Raw genomic sequence first — 15,622 nt, forward strand, 5'->3', positions numbered from 1 at the left:
ACTCAGTTCACCCCTCTAACGTCACTACTCCGAACAACATCCCTAACAATAGTACCCCTGCAGCTACTACCTCTGGCACCCATACTACCGAGACCAGCTCCATCCCCCATCCACGACCAAATCCCCCCCACCTCCCAGATAATTACCCTACCACACTATGACACTCCTTCCAACTTTGACTCACCCTCCATTTTAACTCATAGTCCACACCCACTCCGACATTATCACCCCACCACTCCTCTATGAATGATGCTGCAAGGCTCATTTTTAAAAAACCCAGATATGCCCATTCCTCTCCCCTCATGCAGGAGCTACATTGGCTCCCTATCCGGCAGAGGATCCTGTTTAAAGGACTATGTATAGTGCATAAGGCACTGTATGGAAGGGCCCCAGGATATTTGAAATCCCGTCTGATCCCCTACAAACCAACCAGGACACTGCGCTCCTCGGATGCTACCCTCCTTTCTCAGTCTCGTTTTAGACTGTCCACGGTTGGTGGACGCGCTTTCTCCAGCACTCTTCCAGCTCTATGGAACAAGCTTTCACCAGAATTACGGAAGGAAACAAATTTGCTATCCTTCCAGAAGAAATTAAAAACTGTGCTTTTCCAGCAAGCTTGGGGTGGTCAATAAGTGTCAGTACAGGCCCAGATGCCTATAGTTTTGCTATGTAAACCTGGACAAACAGCGCTTAGAGACCCCAGGGTTATAACGCGCTATATAAATTAAATAAATAAATAAATAATACACTCCTCCATATTCCCACACCCCACAATGACCGCCCACCCCTACACCGAACTTCTTCCCCAGTACACCTCCACCCCCTCCAATCCGGCCCACAATGACAAAAACCACCCACGTCCATGCCCTGCCTCCCACCCCCTCTAATGCCTCTTCTGTATCACCCTCCCCGTACATTCCCCTGCCACACTCCGGTCCACTCCAACCCCCTCTACAACCCTCCTTCTTAACCTCAGGCAGACACTTAGTTACTTGGACGACAATCTCGTTACCCTAGCTATCGAACTTACTCTACTCAGGAAAGATTTCAATCGATTCAAATCCTACAAACCCACCTTCTGCCCATTCCTGCCCCCCTTATGCTAACCTACGAAAACACTTAGATCCCAAACATGGGTTAACAACACCACTCCTCTGCCGCTCTCACAGACCCATACGAACCTCTAACACCTACTCCGCCACTGACCTCTCTACCCTCTGCCTCACTTACCTTAATGACCTCCTACCTAAAGGATCTCCCCCCTTTCCAGTATCCCTGTTATTCTGGTAACCAGCAGAATCCCGGAGCCCCCCTAGCTCCCCGAGACCCCCCCAACTCACTAGTATTCAATTACTCACCCCCCCTGCAGCCAAACTCAAACCCTTGACCTGCATGCTTACCAAATGCCGTTCAGCTGTCTGACATGAAACCGATATCTCAGAAACCATTCTTAACGAAGATATCGATATCGCCTTCCTTACCGAAACCTGGCTCAAAGACCATTCGACACCCATCATCGACCTTCTTTCCCCCTGGCTACTCTATTCTCAGAAGAGATAGACCGAACAAAATTGGGTGTGGCCTAGCGATCATTTTTAAAGAAGAATTTCAAATCTCCCCTAATAATAACACAGACTACACAACCTTCGAATACTTAGGCGCCAAACTCAAAATGAAATGCTACCCCTCTATACAAATGCATACCATCTATCATCCTCTGGGTGAACCCCTTCCCTTTGCTGAAGAATTATCCGACCTCTTCACTAAATCATTACTCTCCAGCTCCAAAAACATTTTCCTAGGAGATCTCAACCTCCACTGGAATGAACCTTATGACCCGGCAATCAGCCTCGTAAATAATCTCCTCAAGATTAGCGACCTCAAGCAACTTTGCCTCTCCCCTACCTATGCCAAAGGAGCCATCCTAGACGCAATCATCTCCAGCCCAGATCTGACATCCCTATCTAACGTCATCCCCATCGACTGGTCGGACCACCATCTCATTCTGTTCACAATATCCCCCCTGACCTCCCGGCCCCTAAAAAAATTAATAAAACTACAGTTGTAGTTAGAAACTTTAAACAAATCACTCCTGGAGCACTGGAGCATAAATTCCAATCTCAACTTAGCCCTACCCCCCCCTCCAATGCTAATGACCTCACGGAGCATTTCAACAAAACTGTAACAGAGGTGTTAGACCAATTTGCCGCTTTGAAAACTAAAACATAAAAAAATGCCCCCTCTAAATCTTGGTTCACCCTGGACCGTAACAAAGAATTACACTCGCTGAGACTGGCAGAAAGAAGATGGAGATAACACCCCTCCCCAGGCCTCCTTACCCTCCTTAGAACAGCAAGAGCTTCTTACAAAAAACACATTTTTTCAGAGAAAGCGTCATTCTTTTGTCTCCAACTCGAACATGCCAAACACAGACCTAGAGAACTGTTCAACATCATTAGAAACGAAATCACCCGGCACCCCTTAACCCAATTGCCTCCACTAACAAATGCAAAGAAATTGCCAACGTTTTCTGTGAAAGAAATCGAAAAAATTGAACGCTCCTTCCTCAATATTCTACCCTCGCCCACCCCCCAACCACCATTGATCTCCACACCTCTTTTACCTCCCCCTTTGAACACTTCCCTGACCCCCTCTCCTCCCCTCCCTTCTCTCACTCCTCCAGAACCCATCTCCCTCCCGCTTAAAAATAACACCTCATGGCATATTTTCCACCCTGTATCAGAACAGGAGGTCTTCAAGATTTTAGCCAAAATTAAACCTTCCTCCCACACAAAAGATCCTCTCCCTTCCGCACTCATCCAAGATTTCAAACATGTCATCGTCCCCTACTGGACCAACATCATCAACGCCTCCCTTTCAACAGGGAATGTACCCATCTCCCTTCAACTCGGGCGAATCACTCCCATCCCCAAAAATCTCAAAGCTGACCTCAACGACCCTAAAAATCTCCGCCCTATCTCCAACCTTCCCCTCCTCTCCAGAGCCCTGGAAAATTGTGCCCTCCTCCAACTGGACAAACACATTGATGCGTTTAACCTGCTCGACCCCCTTCAGTCGGCTTCCGCAAAGGGCGCAGCACGGAAACAGCACTTTTCAACATAGTCCATTTTTTTTTATAACATCATTTTTATTGCATCACCAATATCAACGTACAGACAATATACTTAGCAATATAAACATATCATGTACAAGCTTAGTGTGTTCCAGTCGATCTCCATCCGGGGGGTTCACCTCGATCTTGGCGCGGGTGACCTTATCTCTGTCCATTTCTTGTAGCTCCTTACACTGTCCGACCGCTTCATCAAGCGAATAACCCTGGGATGCTTTTATGATTTTCACCCCTCCCCCTCCCCAAATTTCGGTACCCCAACATCCCTCCAAAACAGCCTCCTACCCGCCCTCCCCCGTGGTCGCTCTGTGCTGGGTTAGCAGTGTAAAAGTGTCTGGTGTGTTGCAGGAGGAAGTAATCTTTCGCTAAGGTGTGTTCTCCTGTGTAGTGTTAGGGTCTGCTCCATCTAGTTCGCTCTCGCCATCCTGCCCCTCATTGTCCATATCCCGGAGCGCCTGCACCATCACCTCCCATGCAGTCGCCCTTTCCAGTGCCTTCTCATCATTCAACCTCCAGGCCATCTGGTATCGTAGGGTACTTTCACACGCGGCCCATCTCAGACATTCCCCATACCATCTTTTATACGTGGGCCCCACTCTGGACTTCCAGTTTCTTGTGATCTCCCGCTTGGCTAGGATAAGCCCTAAATCTATAAATTTACTAGTCATCTTATTCCTAGGTGTGTGTGGGAACCAATGAAGGATGCCAACCGCTTTTGTAAACTGGAGATCCCTGTCTGTCGCGACGTTAAGGGCCCGTCCAACTTCCTGCCAATAATCTCCCAAAGAGGGGCAATCCCACAGCATATGGCACAAATCCGCCCCAGCTGTGTTACATCTGGGGCAAGCAGCGTCGGTCGCCCCAAAATACTGTTGGATTTTCCCGGGGGTGAGGTATGCCCTGTGAATGATATAAAAGTGAATCAATTGGAACCTGGCATTCCTCGGGCTCTTCCGTGCCCGCCTTAGCAACTGGCCCCAGGTCGTGTCTGGTATCTCCACTTGGAGGTCCAGCTCCCACTTGGCCTTCAGGGCTGCCAAAGGCTGCAAGGCCTCCCGCTGCATCCTAGAGTACAGGCACGTGACAGCCTTAAAGGTTCCCGCCGCCATCATGGCATACTGGCAGGCCATCGAGGTGCCCGGTTCCTGCAGCCCTTCCCCCCAGTGGGCTCGCATGGCGCCCGTGACTGCTGCGTGCAGCAAGTAGTCGCCCCTCGGAAGGTCAAATCGCTCCTGCAGGTCCCGAAACGGCAGCAACACCCCATCTTCATAGAGGTCACCCAGCATTTGTATTCCCGCCTCCTCCCATCCTAGCAAGCGCGACCAGTCACCTCCATGTGGGAGAGCAGTGACCATTCCCAGCGGAATTTCGGGGGCATACATAAGGCGGACACCCGCCCGCTTACGGGCCCGGTCCCAGCAAAGCCGGAACGTCTGTTCCTCGACCGTCAGGTCTCCCATCCGGAGTTTCTGGTGCAGCGTAATATATGCCAGAACGTGTCGCGGGGTGCCTTCTACTCTCGCGTCCTCGGGGCCTCTATACACTCTCGCCACCTCCTGAGTAAACGTCTGCAGCTGCGCAGCTAGGTAATACCCTTCAAAATCCGGCACTGCCATACCCCCTTCATCTTTGGGGCGCAACAGCGTGTCGAGCGCTATGCGCCTCCTACCCACGCCCCACAAGAACGCTATGACCAGTGACCTCAGGCGTTTGAAAACAGAGCTTGGGACCCATACCGGTAGTGTCCTAAAATAGTACAAAAGCCTGGGCAGGGCTATCATTTTAAGCAGGGAAATTCTACCAGCCAGGGAGAGCGGCAGAGTTGCCCAGAAGTCCATGGACCCCCGCAGGGCGTTAATACAGCGAGTGATGTTGCCATCCAGTAGGTCGGACGGGGCGTGGTAAACATAGACCCCCAAATAATGCAGACAGCGCGGCTCCCATCGGAGTCCCTGAGCAGTGAGTGGGCACGGTTCTCCCGGCCTCAGGGGAAACAGACATGATTTAGGCCAGTTAACCCTCAGGCCCGACAACCTACCGAACTGCCCCAGTAGCTGCCGCGCCCCCTGGAGCTCGGGGCCCGCATCGGCCAAAAACATCAGCAAGTCATCTGCGTACAGGGAGATGAAGTGCGGCCTCCCTCTAAATGACAAACCTGCGTAGTGGCGGCCCAGTCTGGCTTCCGCAGCGAAGGGTTCCATCGCCAACGCGAATAGGAGCGGGGATAGGGAACAGCCCTGTCTAGTGCCACGCTTAATTGGGTATTGTCTCGAGATCAGTGTGCCCACCCGAACCCTCGCTACCGCCTCGGTGTAGAGGACCTTGGTCCATTTTATATATCCGTCCCCCAGCCCGAAGCGACGCATCACCTCATACAAGTATCCCCATTCAAGGCTGTCAAATGCCTTCTCAATATCAATGGATAGGACAAATGGGGAGACGGCGTCCGGCCAGTCCGCACCCATCAGTCTCGTGAGTCTACGAATGTTATGAGTGGTGTTGCGCGTCGGTATGAAACCGCACTGGTCACCGTGAACCAGGCCTGTCATGTGTACCAGCAGTCTGTTGGCCAGAATTTTACTGAGGATCTTGTAGTCCGTCGTCAACATAGACAACGGACGATACGAGGACAGCGCCGCACCCTCTCTGCCCGGTTTCAAGAGCGGGATCATGAGGGCCTCGCACATGGAGCCCGGGAGTCGGCCCCTCTCCTGTGCCTCGTTGTACACCTCGCACAGCCTCGGTGCAAGGTACTCTAGGTATTTGCCATAAAATTCGACCGGTAGTCCGTCAAGGCCCGGGGTCTTATTCCTAGCCATCTGTTTTACAGCACAACCTATTTCTCCAAGAGAGATGGGCCGGCCTAGCTCTTCTGCCTCCGAGTCCTCCACTCGCGGCAATCGTAACCCGTCCAGGAACTCCTCAAGCTCCTCCGCCCCTCCCGTTCCACCACTCTCATAGAGCCCCTCATAATAAGCACGAAACTTATTCAGGATCCCGGGTTGAGTGTGGCAGGGCTCCTCCCCTGGTTCCTGGATCCCCATGATCGGCATTCCCCCCCGGATTGGGTTAGCAAGCCAAGCCAACATTGACCCCGCCTTATCACCTTCCGCATGCGCCCTTGTCATGTACGCCTTGTGGTCGAAGCTGCGCAGCCGCTCCAGCTCTACCGCCAGCCCCTCCCGTGCCCCGCTAAGCCCCTCCTGCAGTTCAGGGTGATTCGGGCGCCTCTTCTCCAACTCCCTCAGCCGCGTCTCAGCCTTATCTAAGTCATCCAACAGAGTCCTCCGAGCCCCTGCCGTGTGACCAATACAGTGTCCCCGCACCACCACCTTGAATGCATCCCATTCAACCGCCCTCGTGGAGGCCGAGCCACTGTTCTCCTCAAAATACCTCTCAATGCGCTCACTCAGGGCCTCCCTGAACAACAAATCGTCCAGGGTGTCAGGTTGCAGGCGCCATGTTGGCACGCAGTTAACAGTCACCATCCATTCCAGAGACATCAACAAAGGGTTGTGGTCTGATATCGTCCTGGCCAAGTATTCCGCCCCTCCCACCGCGGGGAGCACACATGCCGAACAAAGAAACGCATCCAGCCTCACATGCAAGTCATGCAGGTGCGAGTGAAAGGAATAGTCCCTAGCGGTGGGGTGCAACGCTCTCCATGCATCCGTGAGGGCCCAGCTCTCCTGCCATTCCAACCTGCGCTTGGCGACCCTATGCACTGGGGACGCGCGCAGCGGGGGATGGGACCTATCTAGTAACACATCCTCAACCGAGTTGAAGTCCCCCCCCAAGAGGACCGGCCCTGCCAAATAACCCGCCAATTTGCCCGAGATGGTAGACAAGAAGGCGGGCAGGTCTACATTAGGAGCATACACATTACAGAGAGATATCACCCTGCCTCTCAGCTTCCCCTCCACTGCCACATACCTGCCCTCAGGGTCCACCAATGACTTTGAGACCTGGAAGGGGACCCCCGCCCGTATCCAAATCAGTGCCCCTCTTGCGAAAGCCGAAAATGTTGTGTAGAAAAGCTGCCCCCTCCAGCGCCTTTGCAGAGCCGCCCCTTCCTGCTTATTAAGATGTGTCTCCTGCAGGAACGCTATATGAACCCCCCTACGCTTGAGGTACGCCTGAACTTTATGTCTGCGCGTCATGGACTGCATACCCCGCACATTCCAGGTCACACATTTCAACGCCCCAGTACTAGCCATCCCCCCCTACACAACCGGACCATACAGCAAAGAACAATGTCCGCATAAGTCCCGCGACCACGGGCCCACCCACCCACCCTCTCCAAACAGGAAGCCGAACCCCTCCAACAACAACTACCCCCGAGCAACCCCAACTGCTCGCAACTCCCGCCCCCCCAGGACAGGCCCCCCCGCAACTGGAAGTACCCCCATCCAAACCAACACTCCCGACCACCCCTCAAGGAAAGGTGGTAATGGTCGCAGTCCCCACTGCGATGACCTTATGGGCCAGTAAGGCGCGGCTCAATGCGATAAAACCTCCAAACAAATCAGCCCCGCGCGCTCCACCCCACAATCCCCTCATTACAGCTCCCCAAGACCTCAATCAATAATGTTCCACTGCTGCGGGCCCAGTGCCCCGGTGTCCAACCAACGAGTTCACTCCACCAGTCCAGTTCAGCACGCCTCCAGTATCTCCTCCGAAGTCTGCGGCGTCACTATAGGGCCCCGGGCTCCACCAAGTTCCGATTGTCCTGTCTCCGAGCCCGTGCCCGGGTCCTCCGATTCCGTGCCCTTCCCGGACCGAGTCCTGGCGGTCCTAGATAAGTCCACTACCGCCTGTAGCGCCGCCTGCCTCTCCGCCTCCGTCTGCGACACCGATGGTTTCCCGGTTCTCTTGCGGTTCCTCCTGATCCGTTGGGACTGCCTGACCGGCTTCGCCACCTTAGCTTCCTCCTCCCTGGCCTTAGCACCGTCTGTTCCCGCTTTATAAGTGTCCCACCAGTCCCAAGCGTCCGCGGAGGTCGTGAAGAATAATGATTTCTCATCCACCACCACTCTTAGCTTGGCAGGGAACAACAGGGAGTACTTGATGCCTTCCTGGCGGAGCTCCCGCTTGAGGGACAGGAAGTTTGCCCGGAGTCGCTGCGTCTCAAATGTGTAGTCCGGGAACATGGTGACTCTGTTGTTATCCACTTGAAAGGGCCCTGCCTCTCTCGCCCTCTGTAAGAGCCAGTCTCTGTCCCGGTAGTGGAGTAACTTGAACACCACCGGGCGAGGAGGAAGGCCCAAGGCTGGCGGGCGCGCTGGAACTCTATGTGCCCGTTCCAGGGAGAAGAAGGGGGACAGACCTTCTGGTGCCACCTCCGTCCGCAGCCAGTTATCAAGGTAGCCCACCATGTCGTCGCCTTCAATTTTTTCCGGCAGGCCCACTAGGCGTACGTTGTTGCGCCTGTTTCTGTTTTCGGCATCCTCGGCCCTCCTTTCCAGCACCTTCAGGCGGTCCATCACGTCTGCCATCTGGGCCTTCATCGTTTCTTGGCCCGGGGCTAATTCCTTAACCGTGATCTCCACGGATTTCACCCTGTCTTTAAGTTTGTCGTGGTCGGCCTTCAGGAGGCCCAAGCCCGTCGCCACCTGAGCTATATCTTGTTGCAGGGCGTCCTTCGTGGTGGCGATGGCCTCCAGGATACGATCCTGCATCCGCTGCAATGCCGCTTGGTCTCGTTCCGCTCCCTCCGCAGCCTCAGTATCGGTCGCGCCATCTCCCTTCCCCTTCGTCTTCCCCATCTGGGCCGATTTGGGTGGTGGTCTCCGAGTATGTTCCTGGCCGCCCTCCGAGTGCCGTCGGGTTTCGTCCTCCGGCAGGGTACCCGGGCCCAGATTGGCACCAAGAAGCAGGAAACACTGAGCGATCGCAGCCCGGCCAGCGCCAGACGTGCCAGGGGCCCGGGGCTCTCGTCACTGGGTCACTGCCGCACTGTCGTCGCCCCTACCAGGGGGCGGTCCTCAGCCACCGTCTGAGGGTGCGCCCAAAGTCCACTCGGCACCCGGGGAGAGGCGCGACGCGGCCGCCAACACCTCTGATTTGTCAGGGAGCAGTCCTCAGCGGGTTTCTGGGCAGATGCCTCCGTCGAGTCCGATCTCATGCCCTCGCCGCCATTTTGGGGTCCGCGACTTCTCGCCTGGGTCCAACTTTCAAAGTCGAAACACTGCTGTGGGATGGCTCGGTGTCGTCCTCCGTGGGCCCCGGACCCTCCGCAGTACCTTCCAGTACCGGATGGTATCGGTTACCTCGGGGTCCGATCAGATTTTCAGGATATTTTCCGGGATCGGGCACGGAGCTCCGAGCTCACGCTGCCTACCTCCTCGGCATCCAAGCCACGCCCCCTTCAACATAGTCCATGATATTCACCTAGCCCTGGATAAGGGTGATACCTACCTACTCATCCTTCTTGACCTTTCTGCGGCATTTGACACTGTTTACCACCCAACCCTACTAAGCACACTCAAAAACCGCTTCGGCCTCAGTGGCACGGTCCTTAACTGATTCACTTCCTACTTTTAACATAGAACACAAAAAAATTAAAATTCAAAACTGCCTCTCTAACCTAACCTCTGTCTCCCTTGGCGTCCCTAAAGGATCCATCCTCTCTCCCGCTCTCTTTATGGAACCCCTTACCCGGATACTCAAACAAGAAAAAATCAACTACCACCTATATGCCGATGACACCCAACTGTACTATAAAATTAAATCCCATGCGGATATCCTACACCTTAACTCAGCCTTAAACAAGATCCAAACCTGGTTCCACATCAATCATCTGAAACTCAACCCTAAAAAAACTGAGATCACCCTCTCTCTCCCAAAAACAACCCACTCCCAATCCAAACATGGATCGCCGACCTTAATGCGCTAAACTGCTCTCTCTCCCTCGCCGACTCGATTAAATCACTAGGCATCACTGTCAACAATAAACTCGCACTTAACTCCCACATCAAGAACTCTGCAAAAAGTGCTCTCCTCACTCTCTGCCATCTCAAAAAAATCAAACCTTTTATCCCAGCTGTAAGACTTCAAATTAATTATCCAGACTCTTGTACTATCCAAAATAGACTATGGTAATGCCCTTCTCTCTGGCACCCCCAAAATCCACCTGGCCCCCTTCAAATCCGTTCTCAACCTAGACGCCAGGTTAACAACAAACTGTAAATGCATGGACCACATCTCCCCTGCCCTCAAGTCCCAAAAGTGGCTCCCCACTGAAGGCAGATCCTCCTGCAAAATTGCCCGCATAACTCACAAAGCCCTTTTCCAGAAGACCCCAGCCTACCTCTCAAATAAACTTAAAAAAGCTGGCTGTACCCAAACACTGAGAAGCTCCAACACTCTCCTTCTCATTCCCCCCCTACTCAAAAAAGCTGCCTCCAAATCCCACTCCTTCTTAGGTAAGGCCCCAGCCATTTGGAATGCCCTACCCAAAGACCTTCGATGCAACCCCTCCTACCCCAGATTCAAAAAAGACCTGAAAATTCATCTACTCACCACATTCTGGGAAAACTAAATCCCTGATCTCCTTCCTGACAACCTCTCCTCCTCCCTCCTTAGTCTTGTCCCCCTTCCCTCATCTCACCCCTCCCTTTTTCCTTTAGTCACCTCCCCTCCCCCTCCCTTTACCTCCTGGACTTACTATGTCCGTTGAATCCTCACTACATCATATAAATGTTCCTCTACAATTACATTCAGGTTCCTGCAACTCGCTGCTCTATCCCTACTTATTCTGTGCCTTTAATCATTATTGTTTTGCCTATATTATTATCTGTATTTTGTATGTGGTCACCAAGGACAGAGTTTGCTCATGTGTCCTCCTCAGAATGGACAACGTCTCTGCGGTGGATTACATCAACCATCTGGGCGGTCCTCACTTTCAAACCCTGGCGAACTTGGCGAAGGTGTTTTGGAGTTTTTGTCTGGCTCACCACATTTTGGTGACGGCGGAGTACCTGCCGGGTCAAGCCAACCAGGTGGCAGACTGGCATTCCCGTCATTTGCGGGACTCCAGCCAGTGGAAGCTGGATTCTCCGATTTTTAGGTGGTTGGTCGCCCTTTTTTAAAATTTTATTTTGAAGGTTTTATATAGCACTAGCTCCACCCAAGGGTATCAGAGTGCTTTACATCAGCAATGGCATTACACAATAAGAAAACAATCAAAGTAGTTCAACATTGAACTGCGAAAGAGCCCCCGAAAAGCTCCAGGCAGTTGATATGGAGCTCTTGCTCGTCTAACGACCAAGTGCCTCCAGTAGAAAAATCGCTGCAGCAGGCTCCTCAACCCGACCTGCTGGCGTCGGACTCTCTGACAATGTCGGGGATGGACCCGAAAATTGCCCTGCCATTCCAGGCGTCCATATGGGAAATCCACCAGGCCATCTCCTATTTGACCTCATCCGTCAAAGGAACCGACTGATCGTATGACAAGCCTCTCCTGAGGTGATGCATCTTCAGGCGTTGCAATGCCCTGTAGTGCAGAGGCCCCGGAAAGATTGCCTGGATGGGCGAGGAAAGGAGCCCCACCACTCGGGCAATCTGGCGGAGGGAGGAGTGGGATTTTGAGATGGTTTGACGCAATAGATGTTGAATCTTGGTCATCTTCCAAGAAGGAAGGCTTAGAGACGCATGGACTGAATCCACCACAAAACCCAAGAAGACTATGTTCTACGTTGGGGAGAGGACTGACTTGTCCCCATTGATAATGAACCCCAAGTTTTGCAGGAGAGAGACCATCTGCCGCACCTGAGCAGCCAGCTTCTGAGGGCATTGCGCCACAATGTCGTCCAAGTAAACAATCATCCGAACACCCTGACTCCGAAGGAATTCCACTGTGGGATGGAGGACCTTTGTGAAGCACCAGGGCTCGGAGAACAGCCCGAACGGAAGGACGGTGAATTCGTAAACCTGCTGCCTCCATTGGAATTGAAGAAACCAGCGGTGTGGAGGGTGGTTTGGGATGGCCAGGTAGGCATCTTTGAGGTCCAGCCTCGCCATCCAATCCCTGAACTGATGGGACAAGGAAGTTTTGTCTGGCGGGTGAATCGTAAAACACGCTGTGGAAACCCCGAACTGTCTGTAAGACCCAAGCATCACTTGTAACCTCCTGAAAGGCCGCTAACCGACCCCCAATACGGACCTGAGAAGGGGAAATCAGACTTACCGCTGGGTGCAGGACTGCCTGCTTTGTTCCAGTATCCTCCACGGCCACGGGATCTCTGTCCTCTTGTCTGACAGAAGTTGATGAAATTGGCGGTAGTATTATACTGACCCCACTCGGAGCCTTGTCCCCTTCTGGGATTGTGTTGTCCGCAATGGCCGGTCGCTCGGCCCCTACCACGACCGGCCCCATTGGAAAAACGAGACTGAAGGACCCGCTTAATGTTAATGTTGGATTGGGCTTTGTCTAAACTAGTGAAAGTGGCCACAAATTTCCCAAGATCCTTCACAAAAGGATCTCCAAAAGGCCCTCTTGCGCCACCGCACCAGCCTTTGAAGAGGCCAAGTCAACCAGTTTAGGGTCAAGCTTTATCAGGAGTGAACGCCTACGTTCAGTTGACAGAGCACAATTGGCGTTACCCAAAAAGATAATCGCCGCTGAGCCCAGTTCATCAAAACCTCTGGGGATATGGTGGAACCAGTTACCTTTGTCTCCTCTGCCATATCTAGGATCTTCGTCATGGGCCCCACCGCGTCTAGTAGCTTGTCCTGATAGGAACGCCAGGAGCGGTCTATACCATTACGGGGATCCTTTGTAAACTTTGACATGAAGGTGGCCATTTTGGAGTCAAGCTCCGGAGTATGGGCCACCGTCCCCTCCAAAGTTGGACGAGGACACTCGGCTCTCAAGCAACTCCAAGCATCCTTCTCCAAGGGCTTGCGGAGGCGACCTGCCACAAACTTAGCCACCTTGTCCCCCGGAGTCCAGGCCGCCGAAAGTGGATGAACAATTTCATCTGGATCCAGCATGCCCGAGGAATCCTGAGGCACCTAGGCAGTTAAACTGGCTGGACGCCATGACCGTGAAGACCATTCTTCATCGTCCGAATCTGCTGGTGAACACCCATCAGGCGACGGAGAGTCCGGGGCAACGGATTCCACGGGGTTCGAAGCCAGGGCAGGCAGAGGCGGTGGAACCGACGTCTTTGCGAGGAACGCACTTTTGAGGTGGTGTGAGAAGTTGGCCTGGTATATAATGCTCACTAGTTCTAGTGATCACTTTGTACCATGCCAAGCAACCCTTATGATGATGGTTGTAATTCAACCTTGTAGACCAGTTATCCTAGTGGTAACGTGGACAAAGCAGTCTTAGGCTAAACTCTGAAAGGCATGTGAAGCCAGCTGTTATACCATACACAACCCCCTTGAATACCAAATGAAAGGGACACCACACAGATATATATTGAAAATATATATTGATTTATTAACTATTAAAATCCCCTGGACTCTTTATGAGCACAGAAGCACAAGCGTTAAATCACAAGACAGTTTAAAATACACAAAAGTTGCACAATATGGATGAGCCCTAGGGGCCACCTAAACCATATACTAAATAAGTGGTATAAGAGATACCAGGAGGGAAGTGAAGAGGCCTAGGGCCTTGGGAATCGCTGGAGCTATTCGAGACTGGAGTTAACTAAGTCGGGAAAGGCCCACGGGACTCGGGTGCAGTGTTCAAAGTGCACGCACTTTACAATACAAAGTCTATGGTGCGTAAAAAGCACAAAGTTAGAAAGTTAGGAACCTTCCGAGTGACCTACGGAGCTGAAACTTAAAACACAGGCCCTTGGGATGTGTACCAGTGCAGGAGCACCGGCGGAGCTGAGTTACCTCACCCACAGGAAGCGGGTGCACAGGGTCGAAGATGTGTCGGGTTTCGTCACGCTGGTCGATGGTGCTTGGAGCAGGAGATGCTGCAGGCGGCTCGATGAGAAGAGTTCCGGTGGATCCAAGGGTGGATCTGTAGATGTGAAGACCTGAAAGCAGAGGGGACAGTGTTCAAAGTCACTAGCCAGTGACTGCCGTGGAACCAGAGTGGAACCAGGTGATGTCGGGTGCAAACAGGCGTTGTCGGGTAGCTTCTTTCCGCAGCCACGTGGATACCCGGGGTCGAGGACGTCCAGGAGTCGGTCACGAGCTGTCCCACGTAGGCTTCTCGCTGTTGGCGGTGTCGGCGACCTGATCGGAGCAAACAGGCCTTGGCAAATGCAAGCCACGCAGAAGTCGAAAGATGCTGTTCACTCGGACCAGCAAGGTCAGAGCGGGTGCTCCTTTTTACAGGAGCTTGGGTAGGTCTGGAGCAACCAGACCTGCTGTTTAAATCTTCGGGTTCGTCGCCAAGATGGCCGCTGGCCGCGTGGCTAGTGGCCGGGATGGCGCGTCGAGTGGCACAGTGCAAAAGGGCCCCACGCAGATCGTGGAGATGCTGGGGGGCTGATCTTCGGTGCAAGGGCTGCTCGGTGGTGGGGGTTCTCAGTCCCCAAAGCACAACGTCGAGGATGCCTCAGAAGCTGCGCAGTCAGCTTTACGAGTGTCTTCCAAGAGGTCCGGTCCCACGTCACTCGATGCCTCCACGGGTCCCTTCTTTGCAGGGACTGTGGATCGGGCTCTGAGAGGTCTGGGAATCTGGTTCTTGTCGGGCTCTGGGCTCGGGCTCCGGCGGGAGGCGGCGGCAAAGCAGACGTCGAGTTGCTGGTTGGTACCTGTGTTCACAGGGTGGTCACTCCTTGGCCACAAGGGAGATTCTTCTTCAGTCTTCTGTGCAGCAGAATGTCGAAGTCCAGTCTTCTTCTTAGTTTAAGTTGATTTCGGGATGATCTGCTGTGCAATGGCACTGCTCCCCCTCTTATTCCAATCTAGGGGGTGGATCACCTACTAGGTCCCTCCTCTGGGAGGAACCAGGAAGGGGGGCGGTTACACCCCCTTTCCTTTGTCCAGCTCCGCGCCAGGACTGGGGCTGGAAGGCCCCAGAACCGGTTTGGGCTGGCCTATGCACGGGGACACCTTGTGTGCCCCGGGCATGTCTGATTCTATTCAGCCCTGTCCTACCCAATACACAAAATCCTGTCTGGGGTGGTGCTCGCACCTCCCAAGGCAGGAAACCCTTTGTCCAGGCCACCATCTGCCGAGTTTCGGTCAGCAGCAGGAGGCCAGACTTGTGTCTGTGGTGGCAGCGTCCATTTTGTGAAGCTGAGGCTCTGTTTAACTTTAACCGGGGTTAAGGCTACACACATGTCGTGTCCCTCTAGGAGGGTGGAATGCTATCCCCGTCGCCAGAATTGGCGAGGGGATAGTATTCCAATTCGTATGACACCTTACTCGACATGTTTTGATAAAGCCAAACCAAAGATAGCATTTAACCGCGAGGATTATAATGCACTTAAGAGTATATGGTATGGCAATATCCCGGAACAGCTTAGGGAGTTGTTCCCGACAGCTGCAGACAGGCTCAGCTCATGCCAGAGCACC

At 53.2% G+C, this 15,622-nt stretch overlaps 1 protein-coding gene and 1 long non-coding RNA gene across 3 annotated transcripts in view; both read right to left on the reverse strand.

Moving 5' to 3' along the window:
• LOC147737923 (uncharacterized) overlaps window positions 1-13,123 on the reverse strand; it is a 40,755-nt gene extending 27,632 nt beyond the window's left edge. The window contains exon 1 of the mRNA XM_086956581.1: window positions 12,800-13,123. Coding sequence (XP_086812707.1) covers window positions 12,800-13,123 — 324 coding nt within the window. The remainder of the gene's footprint in view (window positions 1-12,799) is intronic.
• Window positions 1-15,622, reverse strand: part of LOC147737922 (uncharacterized) — a 288,729-nt gene that overhangs the window by 156,732 nt on the left and 116,375 nt on the right. The gene's annotated exons all lie outside the window — the stretch shown is intronic.

This window comes from Lissotriton vulgaris, chromosome 1_1 (assembly GCF_964263255.1).
Source record: "Lissotriton vulgaris chromosome 1_1, aLisVul1.2, whole genome shotgun sequence".
Lineage (NCBI taxonomy): Eukaryota > Metazoa > Chordata > Amphibia > Caudata > Salamandridae > Lissotriton > Lissotriton vulgaris.